General features: G+C 50.0%; 1 protein-coding gene across 1 annotated transcript; it reads right to left on the bottom strand.

Annotated features, from left to right (window-relative positions):
• Window positions 1–3,304: 3,304 nt before the first annotated feature.
• On the bottom strand, window positions 3,305–9,054 carry CNGA2 (cyclic nucleotide gated channel alpha 2). The gene is made up of 6 exons (XM_012659959.1): window positions 8,926–9,054; window positions 8,631–8,723; window positions 7,814–7,984; window positions 6,685–6,792; window positions 5,311–5,417; window positions 3,305–4,967 (listed from the first exon to the last, which is right to left on the bottom strand). Exons 1-6 carry the CDS (start codon window positions 9,033–9,035, stop codon window positions 3,562–3,564), a joined length of 1,995 nt encoding a protein of 664 aa, XP_012515413.1. The 5' UTR covers window positions 9,036–9,054; the 3' UTR covers window positions 3,305–3,561.
• Window positions 9,055–15,334: the final 6,280 nt, after the last annotated feature.

The raw sequence follows: 15,334 nt of genomic DNA, 5'->3' as shown, positions 1-15,334 counted from the left end.
CTGGGCTGGAAATTGGGCAGCTGTTGGGGCTAAACTGAAGGTGAACCAGACTCCAGGGAGAAACACTGCAGATTTCTTGCTAAAACCAAGACAAAAAATTGAAATGCAGTCACCGCCTGCCTGTGGCCACAGTACCATCTCAGGGCTGCAAAAGTAACATCTCACCCAGGTTCCAACACATGATGAAAACTGAAATTCTCAGTGCAGCCTTAGCAATGAGCATCTTGGCAAGCAGCGGATTGGGTCTTCAAAGACTTTCTCCTCCTGTTGGCAAGAGGGACTGAGAGCCTTTTCTTCCAGCCCAGTGCCCGGAGGAAGAGTAGACACAAAGATCTGTCCCACCATGAATGCTATCTCCCTATTGCTGCCACTGTCAAGGACCAGGACCTCCAGGTGAGTCTTCTCCTGGTTAAGATTTATTACTGTAAGGTAGAGAAAAGGCCAAGAAATTACACCAAATTTAAAAGAAGTCCAGCTAGAAGAATGAATTCACATAAAAATGAATGGTGATACCAAAAGCACAGGCAACAAAAGCAAAAATAGATAAATTGGATGACAACAAAATTAAAAACTGCACATCAAAGGACACAATCAACAGAGCGAAAAGGCAACCTAGGGAAAGGAGGAAAATATTTGCAAATCATATCTGATAAAGGGTTAATATTCCAGAATATATAAAGAACTTCTATAACTTAGCAACCTGATCAGCAAATGACCAAAGAACTTGAATAGACATTTCTCCAAAGAAGATATACAAATGTCCAACGAGCATGTGAAAACATGCTCAAAATCACAACTCGTTAGATAAATGCAAATCAAAACCGCAATAAAATATCACCTCACACGAATGATGTGGAGACATTGGAGCCCTGGTGCACTGTTGCTGGGAATGTAAATTGGTGTCATCACTGTAGAAAAGAGAATGGAGGTTCCTCAAAAAATTAACAATAGAACTACCATATGATCCAGCAATTCCACTACTGGGTATATATCCAAAGGAAATGAAAACAAGGTCTCAAAGAGATTTGCACACCCATGTTTATAGCAGAAATATTAACAATTGCCAAATGGTAGAAATAACCCAAGTGTTCATCAATAGATAAATGGATAAACAAAATGTGGTCTGTCCATGTAATGGAACACTATTCAGACTCAAACAATGAAGGAAATTCTGACACGTGATACGACATGAATGAATCTTGAAAATACTATGCTAAGTGAAATAAGCCAGGCACAAAGGAAAAATACTGTATGATTCCACGTAGGTGAAGTACCTAGACTAGTCAAATTCATGGAAATAAAGTAGAATGGTGGTTGCTGGAGGCTGGGGGGAGGGAAGAATGAGGAGTTTTTTAATGGGGACAGTTTTCATTTTGCAAGATGAAAAAATTCTAAAAATTGGTTTCAGAACCATGTGAGTATACTTAATGCTATTGAACTGTACACTTAAAATGGTTACAATGCTAAATGTTATTTGTATTTTACCACAATAAATAAGTAAGTGGTGTGCACTCACAGGAAGGCATCTGAGTCTGCACTTAGATTTTCTTGCCCACTAATTTGCTTTCAGGCTCCTGACCATCTTGTAATGTCTGCTCAAGTGCCTGCTGGTCCAGGACATCCTCCCCAAGTCCCCAGGCAGAAGAATCAATGTTTTGTAAAGACACAGCTGCTGGCAGGTGGAAGCATAGGAGTTTTGGTCAGTTCTGTTCGTTCATTCATTCATTCATTCATTTCTGTGTTCACTTACTGCTGCAATGAATAAATATTCTCTGAATGTCTCCTGTCTGCTGGACATGTCACTGAGGCTGCAAACAGACCAGAGAGGGAGACCATCTTGGCCTTTCCCTCAAAGAGCCCACATCTGGAGGGGAAACCAGATCCATCAAAACTGACCACACAGTGCAAGGGCCAAAACAGAGAGGCTCTTGAACACTGTGGGAGCCTCGAGAGGGGGTGATTGCCTAGTGGGGGAACAGTTGCAGGCAAGGGGGCCTTCCCTGAGGAGGTGGTGCCTGAGCTAAGTCCTGAAGACTACAGGGTTTAGGGAGGCAGTGGAAGATGGCAGAGTGTATTTCAGATGGAAAAATTTCTGAATGGGGTTGGGGGGACAAAAACCAGAAAATAACAAGTGTTGGTGAGGATGTGGAGAAATTGGAACCCTTGTGCACTGTTGGTGGAAATGTAAAATGGTGCAGCCACTGTGGAAAACAGTGTAGAGATTCCTCAGAAATTTAAAAATAGCACTACCATATGATCCAACAATCCCACTTCTGGGTATTTACCCAAGAAATTGAAAACAAGATCTCAAAGAGACGTTTGTACACCCATGTATGCAGTAGGCCCTTCATATCCTCAGTTTTTACATCCTCTGGTTCAATCAACTGCGGGGTGAAAATATTCAGAAAAAAATAAAAAATAATACAACAATAAAAAATACAAATAAAAGGCAATACAGTATAACAACTATTTACATAGCATTCTCATTGTATTAGGTATTAAAGTGATCTAGAGATGATTTAAAGTATGCAGGAGGATGTGTAGGTTATATGCAAATGCTACACCATTTCATGTCAGAGACTTCAGCAGCCACAGATTTTGGTATCCACAGGGGGCCCTGGAACCAATCCCCTAGGGACACCGAGGGACAACTGTATGGGGAAGAGAGAGGGATTAACGGAGGGAGGGAGAGAATGTGAATAGCAGAGTTGTACATTAACCACAGATAGTTCAAAGGGATTTATTACCGTGTAGGTGTCTCTAATGCCTACGTTAACTTGAGGAGTCTCCTGCCCACCAGCAGCCTTCAGAGTCTCTTTGCAGATACTCTGCATAGAGGAGCAATGGCCAAAGCTGCCAGCTGCCTCTTTCTCTAGGAGGATTGCTAGTTGCCCTGCCCCGGAATGGACCAGAAGCCAGGAGCATCCCCATCTCCCTGGCCCAGAGAAGCTGAGACCCCACTCCTGGCTGGCAGAGCAGGAATTGGAGTGTCTGACAGGGAGTGACAACCCTGAGTCAGCACCCTCCTACCCACCCCCCTCCACCATCACACATCTTGGCCTGCTTTGGGAGACAAACACTGGGTACCTGGACTAAATGTCTGTAGCCAGTGCTCAAACTACCTATATATGTAGAGAAATGGGGGCATTCAGAACACGTGCTGGGAAAAGTGGCGTCCAGAACCAAGTGGGGAGTGGCTATGTGCGAAGGAGCCAGATGGCAGGGAGTGCTGTGGCAGGGTGCACATGGATCTGCAGATGCACTTCTTCCAATAAGATGGCTGTCCAGGCCTCCAGTCCCAGGACAGACTCCTGGAAGACAGTTCAGCTGCTCCCCTCTTCCTTCCTCAGACTTGGGCAGACTGAAGCCAGCCCAACACAGTCTGCACTGTCTACAAGCTTGGCTTTTAGCTAGACTTGGAGAGGGATTCCTGGATGTCAGAGAGGCTTCAGGAAGCATTCAGGGGACATGAGGATAATGCACAGAAACCTGGAGATCTATACAGCTCTTCTAGCTCCTGGGGTGAAGGTCAAGACTGGAGAGGCAGTTGGGCCCCAGCCCTTACAGCTTCTCCTCGGCAGCTGGCTCGGGGCTGTTCATCCCGTCTGACAGGTAGTCATCCTCATTGTTCTGCTTCATCTTGGTCTCCAGGACCGTGATGCGCTGCTTGAGCTTCTGCTGGGCCCCGGTGTACTCAGCCAGCAGGCGGCCAAAGCGCGTGTACAAGGTTTCCATGTTGGTCTCCAGCTGTTCCAACTTCTCCTGCACATCCACCTCCATGCTGGTTGCCACCTCATTCTCGTCCAGCAGCCCCTCCTTCATCAGGATCTCCCGACCCCTCTCCTCCAAGACCTTCTTCGCATCTGGGTACTCAGTCACAGCTTCCATAAGATCATCCTTGGACAGGCAGAAGAGGTCTGAGTAGCCCAGGCTGCGGATATTGGCTGTGCGTCTATTGCCCATTTTGCTGCCCTTAATGTTAAGGATACTGATCTCGCCAAAGCAGCTCCCGGCCGAGAGCAGGGCATACTGAGTCACACCATCATCAGCCACCACTGCCAACTTGCCCTCCTTAATTATGTACATCTCCTTGCCAATGTCCCCTTTGCGGCAAATGTAATCCCCAGGGCTAAAGACCTGAGGACGGAGCTTCAGCACCAGCTCCACCAGCAGCCCAGCCTCACAGTCATGGAAGATGCGCACTTTCTTGAGTGTCGACAGGTGGACGTTGATGGCTATCTCAGCCCTGAGCTTGGCTGGCAAGTTCTTGAGAACTTCCCGCTCATCCACAGTCTTCTTATTAGTCCACAAGTAGTCAAACCACTTAATGACCTTGGCTTCCATTTCCTTGCTGACCTTGTGGAACTGCATGTAGTGTTTGACGGCGTCGATCTTGGCCTGAAACTCTGCCCGGGTGGCATTCATGTTGGAGATCATGGAGCCCACATTTCCCACAATGGTGGCAAAGATGAGGACACCAATCAGGAAGTCAAAGATGACAAATAGGAACTCTTCATCCTTTACAGGGGGTGGTGTCTCCCCAATGGTGGTGAGGGTCAGCGTGGACCAGTAAAGGCAGTAGATGTATTCCCTAGCCAGGTAGCCATACTCAGGGTCGGTGATATTGGGGTAAACCCAGGTGTCAACCCCAAAGCCTATGGACTTGGAGATGGCATAATAGATGCAGGCATTCCAGTGGATGATGACCAAGATGTAGAAAACCAGGTTGCTGATGCGAAAAATGTTGGGGTAGCTGGTGCGTGTCTCAGTGCGGTCAAAGAACTCAAACATTCGGGCAAAGTGTAGCAGGCGGTTGAAGCGCACCTCGGGGCTATGGATGCCCACAGCAAAATAGATCAGGTCTGTGGGGATGATGGAAGCCACATCCAGCTTGAACTGCAATGTGTGGATGTAGTTGTCCTGCAGTTTCTTGGGGTCTTTGACCAGCAGCCCCTGCTCCAGGAAACCTGGTAGAGATGCAAGCCAGCACATCACCTCTGCCCTCAGACCTGTCCTGCTCTGTACACTAATGCTCATCAAGGAAATAATTGTCCACTCAACCCTCCTTCCAAAGGAGGGAAAGAGCTCATATAGCAGGACTGGCCAGAAGGACCCTAAGAGACAACCCCCAGATCCAAACCTCTCTAAGCATGTGGGACCATGAGGTTCAAAGAAGGGCAGTCACCTACCAGGGTCTCAGCCAAGCAGTTGAGTCCAACATCGTGTCCAGTGGGCTTCCTGAACATGTGGACTCAGGCCTTTGGACTTATGGGTTATGCTACTGCCTACTCATTCCAGTTGCTCACTGACCTGTGCGCAATCGGATGACGAGGTCTGCGATGTAGACCACATCGGAGAAGTAGTCCAGCACCAGCCATACCAGGTAGTAGCCTTTCTGTAGGTCACTGAAGCAGGCTCTGCAGGAGGACAGGGCTGTGCTTCACCCTCAAAGCCAGCCACGGTCCTCTGGAGGCCCCAAACTGAGTGGCCACTGTGTACAGGGCTTGGGATAGCCACCAGGGGCACTGTTGAGTCACAGCCAGCCTGGTGCCAAGGAGACACTTACAAGGAACTTCTACCCCGACCTTTATCATTACATAGACATCACCACTGACCATTACTTTTATGTCTTGCCCACTGGACTGTTAGCTCCAGGAAGGCAGAGATCTCCTCTTAGTCATTACTCATGACCCATGCCTAGCTCAGGGCACAAGGATTGGAGTGCTCAGTGGGTGTGAGTTAAATGAATGAATAAGTCATTGGAAGAACAAACTACAGTGCACAGCTGAATCACCTCCATGCTCATCTCCTCCACATACACCTATTGAGCACCCAACACACAGAACCAGCCAGTCCAGGTGAGAGAGGGTGTAGTGGGAATGGAGAAAATTTGGAGGCTGCAGGAGCTTCTTAGAAGGAATGGACAGGATTTGGCGACCAAGTGGGGAGGGGCTAGGGAGAGGGCAGAGTCGGGATGATGGCCCAGTGAGTGTATGGTCAAAGGGAGGAGCGGTTAATGCTGACTACTCAGTCACGTTTAGAATCAAATTCCAGCCCCCTCCCATTCCCAAAGAGGCTCTCCCACAGCCCCCAGAACACTAGAACTCTTCTCACCACATCCTCCTCAGTGCCCAACAGGTGCTCAGTCAAACCCTTGCTCAATGAATGACTGAGGCAGGACTGGAGTGGAGTGGGGGATGCTGTCAGGCAAAGCTGCTTGTAGAGAGTGGCTTTTGAACTGAGCCTGCTGGGAGAAGACTCTCCATGGGTTGAATATGGGGAAAGGGGATTTTCTTTTGAGGAAGGAGCATGTTCTGATCCAAGAGTAGTGAGTGTGGGGGCAGGGTGTGTCCAGAAGGTGGAGAGAGAGAGAAGGCCAGGTCCAGAGGGCCTTGAAGGCCATGCTCAGGGCTTGAACTTCATCCTGTGGGCAATGGGGAGCCATTGACGGGTTTATGAGGAGAGAGTGGCATGATCAAATCCCAGTTTTTAGCAGCCATGGTGTCACATTAAATTAGGGGAGGGTTGGGGCTAATAGGGTGGATGGCGGTGTCGTTGGCAGCCAGGGAAGGAGGGCTGAGTTGGGGTAAACTCTGTATCAACAGCTGGGACTGGTGTGCTCTCAACCAAGGGCCTGTGTACTGGGTTGCTTTGGCCACTCCCTCCCAGGCCCTGCCTGCTCACCTGGCTACCAGCAGGCACCAGTTGTAGAGGACAGGCATGGCAATGACAAACAGCCAGCGGTAATACCAGTCCCCAGCCGGGTCCAAAACAAATAATTCAAATTTCTTCCTGAGGAGACAGACAGAGGCCAGGCTTAGGGATCAGGTCTCCCCCTCCCCAGTGTGGCAGTACCCCATACCCTGGAGGACAAGGGTCCCTGAGAAAGCACTGCCTAAGAAGATATGTGGGGTGAGGGTGGGTTGTTCAGGGACCCACAAGCTGGTGCCAGGCCTCTGAGTGAAGCTCAGATGGGTGAGAGACACCCCTCTGCCCATTCTGACCCTAGATAGGCCCATTGGCTCCTGTGCACTTTAGAAGGCATGCCAGGGACAAAGCTTTCAGTAGGGACAGGCCTGGAGAGGGATCTCCACAGGGCAATAGTGAGGGCACAGAGGAACTCCAGGTAAGTGAACACCACATGCTTCCTACCAGCCCCCAACTCCATTTCGGGCCTCCAGCCTCTGAATCACTTTCCCACGTGCTGAGTCCTGCCTTGGCAAGGGTCCTTTTCCTCCACTGGCTAGAGCTGGGGAATGTCAGCTTGGACAGACATTTGCAGTCGCCTACTCATTCCTCAAAGGACAGACCCTCCCGCTCTGCCTTGTCTGCCCTCCCCACACTCTCCTGCTCCATCATCCAGGCTTTGCCCACCAGCCCCCTCCGCACTGCCCCCACCACCGCCCCACATGGCCTCTTCAAGACCCACTTCCTCCCATATGGGAGGGAGCTAGGAAGGGCGTGACCTCCAGAGTGCTCCGTGAGCGTGCCCCCTTGGCACTCCCTGACTGCTGCAGCTGGACCGCATTTGGGAACAGCAAGAGGACATCTGGCAAGGGGCAACTAAGGGGAGAAAAGCCACTGGAGGCTCCCATGGCAAGTAGGCACTGAATGTTGGAGAGGCTATGACGGGGACAATGCAAATGTGCTGGAGTTGAAAACACAACAGGTCACCTCTGCTCATCACTTTCCCCAATATTGTAGAGCTCAACATAGTCCCTGGTCCACCCCTGGCAGTGACATTAGAAACTCCATTGAGCCCTCCCATCACACGCTTGGGGGCCCTTTCACCCCACAGGCTGACCAACTGTACTTGGTGCCCTTGCCCTCGCTGTCCTTGTTGCCTTTGCCGTCCCCTTGCTGTGTCGTCACAGTCTGGAGCTCAGGCCCACGGAAACGCTCAAGGAACGAGTCAGGCCTAGGTTCCTCCTCTCGAAAATTCTTGTTGGCCCACTCTCTGACGACCCTCACCAGGTGGACAATCCTAGAGGTGAGAGAGAAGGAACATGAGCCCAGTGGAGACCCTCTGTTCAGTCTGCTGAGGGAGACAGAAGACTGGCAGGGAAACCTGGAAACAAGCCAGGCCATGAGTCCCTGTGCGCTAGGAGCTGAGACAGAGGCCAGCCCTGAGCGCAGAGGGCTGGGGCTTAGGCATGACCCTGAATGCAGCCCAAGGGGAGAGGTTGTCCTGTAAAGGCTCCTATGGGAGGTGTCACCTCAGTTGACGGTGCAGAGCAAGCAGGAGGCCTTCAGGGCAGGATGCAGGCTGTGTTAAGGCAGGACCAGCCAGGAATGAAGCCTGCCCCAGGCTTCCTGATTTCCTCATGGGACCTGTGACTCAGGGATGGAGACCTCAGGCCCTATTCCTAGGCCCCTCTGCTGGGAAAAATATCTCCCCCAGTGCGGAGACAACCAAGTATGACTGCCACTACAAGCTCTCCTCCCAGGAGTCTTAGCGGCTGCTCAGGCATCAGGAGCAAGGAGAGTTAAATTTGGCTGGCACTTACAGTGCTCCCTGGAGGTCTCAGAGGACAGGCCAAGTGAGACTGAGAGGAAGAAGGCCACAGTAGCCATCCTGACAGGTCCCATGCGCAGGAGTGGGGGAGCAACAGGGCAGTGGTAGGACCCACCTGCGGAAGCCACTCCTCCCCCGCTGTGGGGCATCCATGTCTGCCAGCATCTGTAGTTCCGAGGAGGTGTCATCATCAGCCGCAGACTGTGGCCTGCAGAGGAGAGAGAAGAGTTGACCCAGGGTTCTCTGGGCATGCCATGTCTCCCCTCCTGGCACATGCCTAGAAATCCCATGATCCTCTTAGAGGTTGTCCTAGAACCAAGGATTGCTTGCTCTGTGACAACGAGGCAGAGCTGGGAGGAAGTAGAAGACTCTGGGCCATTCTCGATACCACACAGCCTCAGTGGACCCACCTGCTGCCAGTCCTGCGGTCATCTTTGCCATTGGCCTTAATGGCAGAGGGTGCATGATGGTTGTGTTTATTGGCTGGGGAGCTCTTCACACCATTGGATTTTTCGGTCATCCTCCATGTACAATCAGGACCCTTACCTGCCAGGGAGAGATCCAAGAAGAAGGTCACAGAGGACCCTGACAATCATGGAGGGCAGGACAGCTACAAGTGGGCAGGGTGGGCTCGAACACAGGCCCATCTGGCAAGCTTCAGCACCCCCAGGTGCTGCTCTGGCCGTGCAGGGCAATGGGATTCAGCATTGCCCAAGTACCAGGCTCCAAGTACCAAGAAAATCATGGTACTCCTGCCACCCTGATAAGTAATTTAAAATGGAAACAGTGCTAAACTATAAAATATGTTTTTTTTTCTTTTACCCTAGTAGATTTTTTTGCCATATGGGCTATCAAAGCTAAAACAAAACAAAACAAAACAAACAAACACAAACTGTTTAACCCATCTTCCAGCACCCTGGCTTTGCAGACGTCTGGCACATGCTTAAGCAGCTGAGCAGCTCTAAACCAGCCCCTGCCAAACCCAGGGCCCGCGAGAGGAGATGTGTGTCCCTGGCCCAGGGAAGCGTTCCTCCCAGCTGAGGAGCATGAGTTCTGGGGTGGTCTCTGGTGACGAGGACCAGAGGGCTGGGCAGGGCGGGGGTAGGGAGCAGCCTGAGCATGTGCCAGACGTCTGCAAAGCAAGGGCGCAGGAAGACGGCTGAAATGGTCTGTGTGTGTGTGTGTTTTGTTTTGTTTTGTTTTGAGAGAGGGCAAGGGTGCAGAACTATTTAGGAAGGAGAACGGGTGGGACTCGGAGATGGATTGGACGTGGGAAGCAAGGGAGAGCAAGTGGCAAGTGAGTGGGATCACAGGGGAAGAGGGGACAGAGTGAGGGGCCAGGGCAGAGCCATGGAGAACCCCAACAGTTAAGAGTTGTGCACAAAACAGACAGAAGGAACAGGCCAGGAGATAACAATTTCGAAGAGAGACAAGAGATTGTGTCCCACGGTGTCCCTTTCTTGCCACAGTCAGAGAGGCTGTGGTGGGAGACACTGGGGCAGCTCTTCCCTGCTGGGTCTGGTCATCATGCCCCACCAGGTGTGGCCAGAAATGGTCGGCACAACCCCAGATTACTTACTGCTGAGTGCACAGCCTTGAAGCTATTCCAGAGCCTGCCCTGCCCAGCTTGTCCCAGCTTCTGAAGCTGTCACCATGGTAATGGCAGACACGTCAAGCAGCCTCAGAGCTGCTCACCTGGTGCTCTCTGTGGGACGATGGCAGCAGGATGCTAATGAGGGCACCTGAGGGAAAGGAACCAGCATCTCTGAGTCCCTGCTTGGACCCTGGAGGCAGCAGACCATGGAGACAGAAATTTCCAGGCAATGCAAACAAAGCTGGGGCCACTCACACTGATCAGTTTCAGGGATGGCCTCCTGGAGAAGCAGGTGTTGAAGCTAATGGGGGCACATCACAAGTCTATGCCTCTCATTCCCCCGGCCGTGAACCCTGCTCCTACTCTGCCCGGAACATGCCCTTCCCTTAGCCCAGCTGCCTGCACTGCTGCTCCGCCACACACTCTCCCCTTCATTGCATCTGACCCTCAGGCTGCTTGCCTGGAACGCGGCAGATAGGCTGGTGGTTCTCATGTCCACACCCTGATGGTTCTCATGTCCAAGAAACTTCATCCAGTCCCAAGGCTCTAGTCACCACCATGTCCCAAATCAAGTTCCCAGCCCAGGCACCTCCCCCAAGCTCCCCACCTGTATCTCAACTGCCTGCTGGACATCTTCTCTTTTGAGATACTTCAAACCCTCAAACCCAACACAGCTAAAACCAAGCTTGACACCTTCACCAACAAATTGGTTTCTCCTCCTATTTACACACCTCAGAAAGGGCCCTGCCATCTTCCCAGTCACGTAAGCAGGAAACCTGGTTGTCAACCACAATGCCTTCTTTCCTGCATCACATCCAAGAAGCCTCTGTCCTGCATTCATTGACGCCCCCCACAGAGTGTCAAAGACCTGTCAATCATTGCCCTCCACTCCCAAGGCCCCGGCCTGGTCTCAAGCCTCCACCACGGCACTCCAGGTCCACTTGCAGCCAACTCTGGCTGGCCCAGCACCCACTGGGGTCTGTACTGAGGGGCACATGGACACTGTCAGCATTCACATGGGAGTTGAGGCTCTCGGGGGGGATGACCCCACCACCATACCATGAGAGTGGAGAATAGGGCTGAGAGTACAGCTCTGAAGAGCTGCAGCCCTGGCAGATAGCCCAAGGGCTGAGCGAGGGGTGTGAGAACCTTGAGGAAGGAGTCTCAGACAAGGCAGGGTTTGGGAAGGGAGCCCAAGTCAGGAAGGTAAGGGCAGCCTGGAGAGCCTGGCACTTGTTTCCCCAGGAGGACAGCTGGTGACCTTATCAGGAGCAGCATCAAGGAGTGGTGGGAAAGACAGTGTGTTCAACAGGGTTTCAGAGTGAGGAGTAGGAGGTGACAGGCAGGAGATAGGGCATGTAACTAACTCCTTCTAGAAGGCTGACTGAGAGAGAAAACAGAAAGATAGAGTGGGACCTGGAGGAGGATGTGGGGTTGAGACAGATTCTCTGTGTTGCTATTGTTATTCTACATCAACAAGATAAGAAAGCAAGTTTCAAGGTTTTGAGGAGGGATTCAGTAGATAATGAAAATATGGGTGCCCGTGAGAAGCTCTAGTAGAGGCTGGAGCCCAAGAAGGATGGCTGTAATGAGTGAGTTCAGGTACCAGAGGAAGAACACGGCGGGGGTGATGGTGACAGAGCAGCAGGCCAGGAGGGAAGGAGGTGATAGACATTTGAGGCGGGTGTAGAAGACAATGAGGGACAGGTGAAGGGCTTCGTTCTGCAGACCCCACCTTAAGGAAATAAGAGGGAGACATGGCTTCAGAGCACATGCAGACTTCGCAGGAGGCCAGAAAGTTTGCAATAGCTGCTGCAGGGATGGAAAGGGGACACCAAAAAAGCATGACAATGATACGAGGCTTGGCAAGGAAGACAGCAGACCATGTAGTTGCCAAAGAGAATGGAGATGGGCAGGGGATCCTAGATGAACACTGGAGTCCTCAGGGAGGGTGCCTTTCCACCAGAGCAAGGCATGACAATTCTGTAAAAAGCCCAAGTTCAGTCACAGTGTACTTCTGGGCTGCTTTTCTCCTTATCCACAAGTTGAGTTGTCAGCTCAACACTTTATGGAGTCTCTTGAACCCTGGTTGAAAGCATTTTGAGGACAATTCCTTCAGAATATGGCTAGAGATGTTAAGGTCAAAAAAAAGTGACAAGTTAATCACACAGCAGAGACTAGAAGTTCCAGTGTACAGCCTGTACATTCACTTGGCCACCCCATGCAGACGGCCAAGGCGCTGATTGTGTGCCAGGTCCTGTGCTGGGTGCTGAGGCTAGAGAGAGGAGTCTGGACATCTCTGATCTCAGTGCTGCTCCCAAACTAAAAGGGAAGACAGCCAGGAACACAATTCATCCTAAGAATCACTTCTCTGTTCACATTCCATCCTATTTCTCAGCAGCATCTGACACAGCTCATCACTCCCTCCCTGAGATAATGTGTTATACTCCCCTTGTTCTCCTCCTACCTCACTGGCCACTTCTTCTCAGTGTGCTTTGAAGAAGCCTCCTCTTCATCCCCCACTCTAAAGATTGGAGTGTCCCAAACTAAGTCCTTCAATGGACCCAGTGTCTTTTCTTTCTTCATCACTTCCTCCTCCAGTCTCCTGTATGCTGATGACTTGAAAACTTTTAACACCAGTCCGACCTCTCCCCCAAACTCCAGTTTGCCTCTGGATAACCACTTGGATTTTGAATAGATATCTCAGGCTCAATATGTCCAAAAGTAAGCTCTTGGTCTTCCCCTCTAAAACGTATCCTCCCATACTTGTCTGCATCTCAGTAAAGGAAATGCCACTGTCCCAGTTACTCAAGTCAAAAACCTGAACATCATCCTTGTCTCCTTTTTCTTTCATACCCGTGAGCTCTCCACATATGCAATTCATGTGGGCTCTACCTTCGAAACACCCCCTGTATTCAATCACTTCTCACTTTCTCTACCATTACCACATTCAGCTAGGATACCACCTTTTCTCAGTGCCTGGCACATGGTAGGTATTCAGCAAATAAGTTTTAAATGAGTAGTCTATAATGGTCCCTGAACTTTACTCCCCCTCTCTCTACTTCCATTGCTCAGCTCAGGTCCCTGCTATCTCAGTTAGTTGATTTTAAAGAAACATATGACACTTCTCCTCTAGGCCAAGATGAGGTAACAGGAATGAGATATGCCCTCCAGAATGAAATAACCAAGCTTAGAAAAACATATGACACAACGTTTTTCAAGACTCTAAACATTAGGCAACAAAGGGCAGTCATCCCTAAGAGACAGGAAACAAATGAGGTGAGCCCTGTGATTGCCCCAGGTCACTCCCTTGTGAGAGTTTCCAGGCCAGAGCACAGAGAGGGGAAATGCAGGTGGAGCCTGCTGGGTTCCTGGGGTTGCAGAGACAGCAGAGAATCCGAGGAGACCAAAGCAGTTAGAGTTTGCATAACAGAGTACCTAAAGAACTCTGGAGACCTCTCAAGTATCCAGCTGAGTACTTGTCAGCGCACATCAGTGAGGAAGCTATCCCTGGCTGAGGACAGAAACATCCCCCCAAATTACACATTGCAGCCTTCCGCTCTCACTCAGGGCCTGGAATAATGCCTGATGCCACCAGCCAGACTGGAAAATGTAATGATTCGTTGGGTATTGGGTAAAGTACCCAGAGGGGCTTGCCTCAGCAGTGAGGAATAGTTAGTCCTTAGACTGAGCACTGTTCTGGTCCTACTGAAAAATCTTAAAAACAAGACTCAAAAGTATCGAAACTCTTTTCAAGTAACTTAACTGCATCTCAAAACAAGGCTCAAAAATATTTTTAGAAATACAAAAATATCCAGCATCCAACAAGGTAAAATTCACAATGTGTGACATCCACTGAAAAATTACCAGGTATGCAAATAATTTCTCCACAATGAAGAGGAAACAACCTATCAATCGAAATAAACCCAGAATAGACAGATAAAGAAGTAGCAAAAAAGGACATTAAAACTGTTAATACCACTGTATTCCATATATTCAAAAAGTTAAGCAGGAGTATGGAATATATAAAAACACCCACATCAAACTTCTAAAGATGAAAACTACAATTTTTGAGATGAAAAATACATTGTATGAGATTAACAGAGGATCAGATTTGCAGAAGAAGAGATTAGTGAATTTACAGACAACACAGTAACACCATGCAAAATGAAGCACAGAGAGAAAAGAGAAGCAGTTAAAAAAAAAAAAAAAGAAGAAAACTACACCAAGGCCATTATTATCGAATTGCCCAAATCCATTGATAATAGGAAAGTCTTAAAAGTAGCTAGAGAAATAAGACATATTGTGCCCTGAGTCACAAAAGTGAGGCTGGCATCTAATGTGCAGTAACAAAGGTAAGGGTGACAGCAAGACTTCTCTGCTGAGCTGCAGGCTTTCCCTCCAGCTTCCAAGAGGACATTGTTCTCCAGCTGCCCGTGGACAGCTTCAGCTCATCTTGTCCCAAGCCACACCAAATGCATCACCACCTTCAGCCCTTTAACAGACAGACATTTGTGACTGACCAGGCCTGCAGGACCTCAGCTGCTGGCCTTCAGGGTGGCCTGGCACTCCAACTTCTCCCTGAAGAGCATGCCCACGCTCATTCTCTCTGTCGACAGCTTCTTGCCAAGTTTCCATGGTCCTGGGGTGAAGCCTGTGTCCAGACTATGCCACCTTCTTGTCAGCACCCCTGCACTAGAGTGTGCGCTGCCTGAGGGCAGGCATCAGTGTCTGTGCGGTTAAGCATTGCATCCCTACACAGCACTGGACTGGCTCCTGGAGAGCACCGCATACACGCTGCTGGAAGGAAGGAAGAAAAGGAGGGAGAGAGGGAAGAAGGCATCATAAAGGCTAGAGCTTGGAGAAGTTCTGAGGAATCTCAGAAGACACAGCTCAGAAAAGGGAACTTCTCCAGTGGGTCTTCCCAGGGGGCTCATGCAACCCTCTAGGTAACCAGATGTTCCAACTTCTAGTTCAGTCCAGCCCATCCTTGATGGAAAAGCAGAAAAAATTCAATAAGGATTGAAAAAATTCAATCAACATAATTAGAACACTTGATCTAGTTAAAGGGGAAAAAAATTACATGATCACCTCAATTGGTGCTGAAAAAGAATTGGACAAAATTCGAGGCCGGGCGCGGTGGCTCACGCCTGTAATCCTAGCTCTCTGGGAGGCCGAGGCGGGCGGATTGTTTGAGCTCAGGAGTTCGAGACCAGCCTGAGCAA

The sequence above is a fragment of the Propithecus coquereli genome, unplaced genomic scaffold (assembly GCF_000956105.1).
Source record: "Propithecus coquereli isolate 6110/MARCELLA unplaced genomic scaffold, Pcoq_1.0 Scaffold643, whole genome shotgun sequence".
In the NCBI taxonomy this organism is placed as follows: Eukaryota; Metazoa; Chordata; class Mammalia; order Primates; family Indriidae; genus Propithecus; species Propithecus coquereli.
This window is presented reverse-complemented; position numbering and strand designations above follow the sequence as displayed.

Excerpts from the sequence above, each read along its gene's own strand:
- CNGA2 (XM_012659959.1), bottom strand. The coding sequence starts at position 9,035 with ATGACCGAAAAATCCAATGGTGTGAAGAGCTCCCCAGCCAATAAACAC. Across the intron at positions 8,724-8,925 it reads GACCGCAGGACTGGCAGCAG|GCCACAGTCTGCGGCTGATG; the intron begins GTGGGTCCACTG and ends TCTCCTCTGCAG. Across the intron at positions 7,985-8,630 it reads GGGAGGAGTGGCTTCCGCAG|GATTGTCCACCTGGTGAGGG; the intron begins GTGGGTCCTACC and ends TCTCACCTCTAG.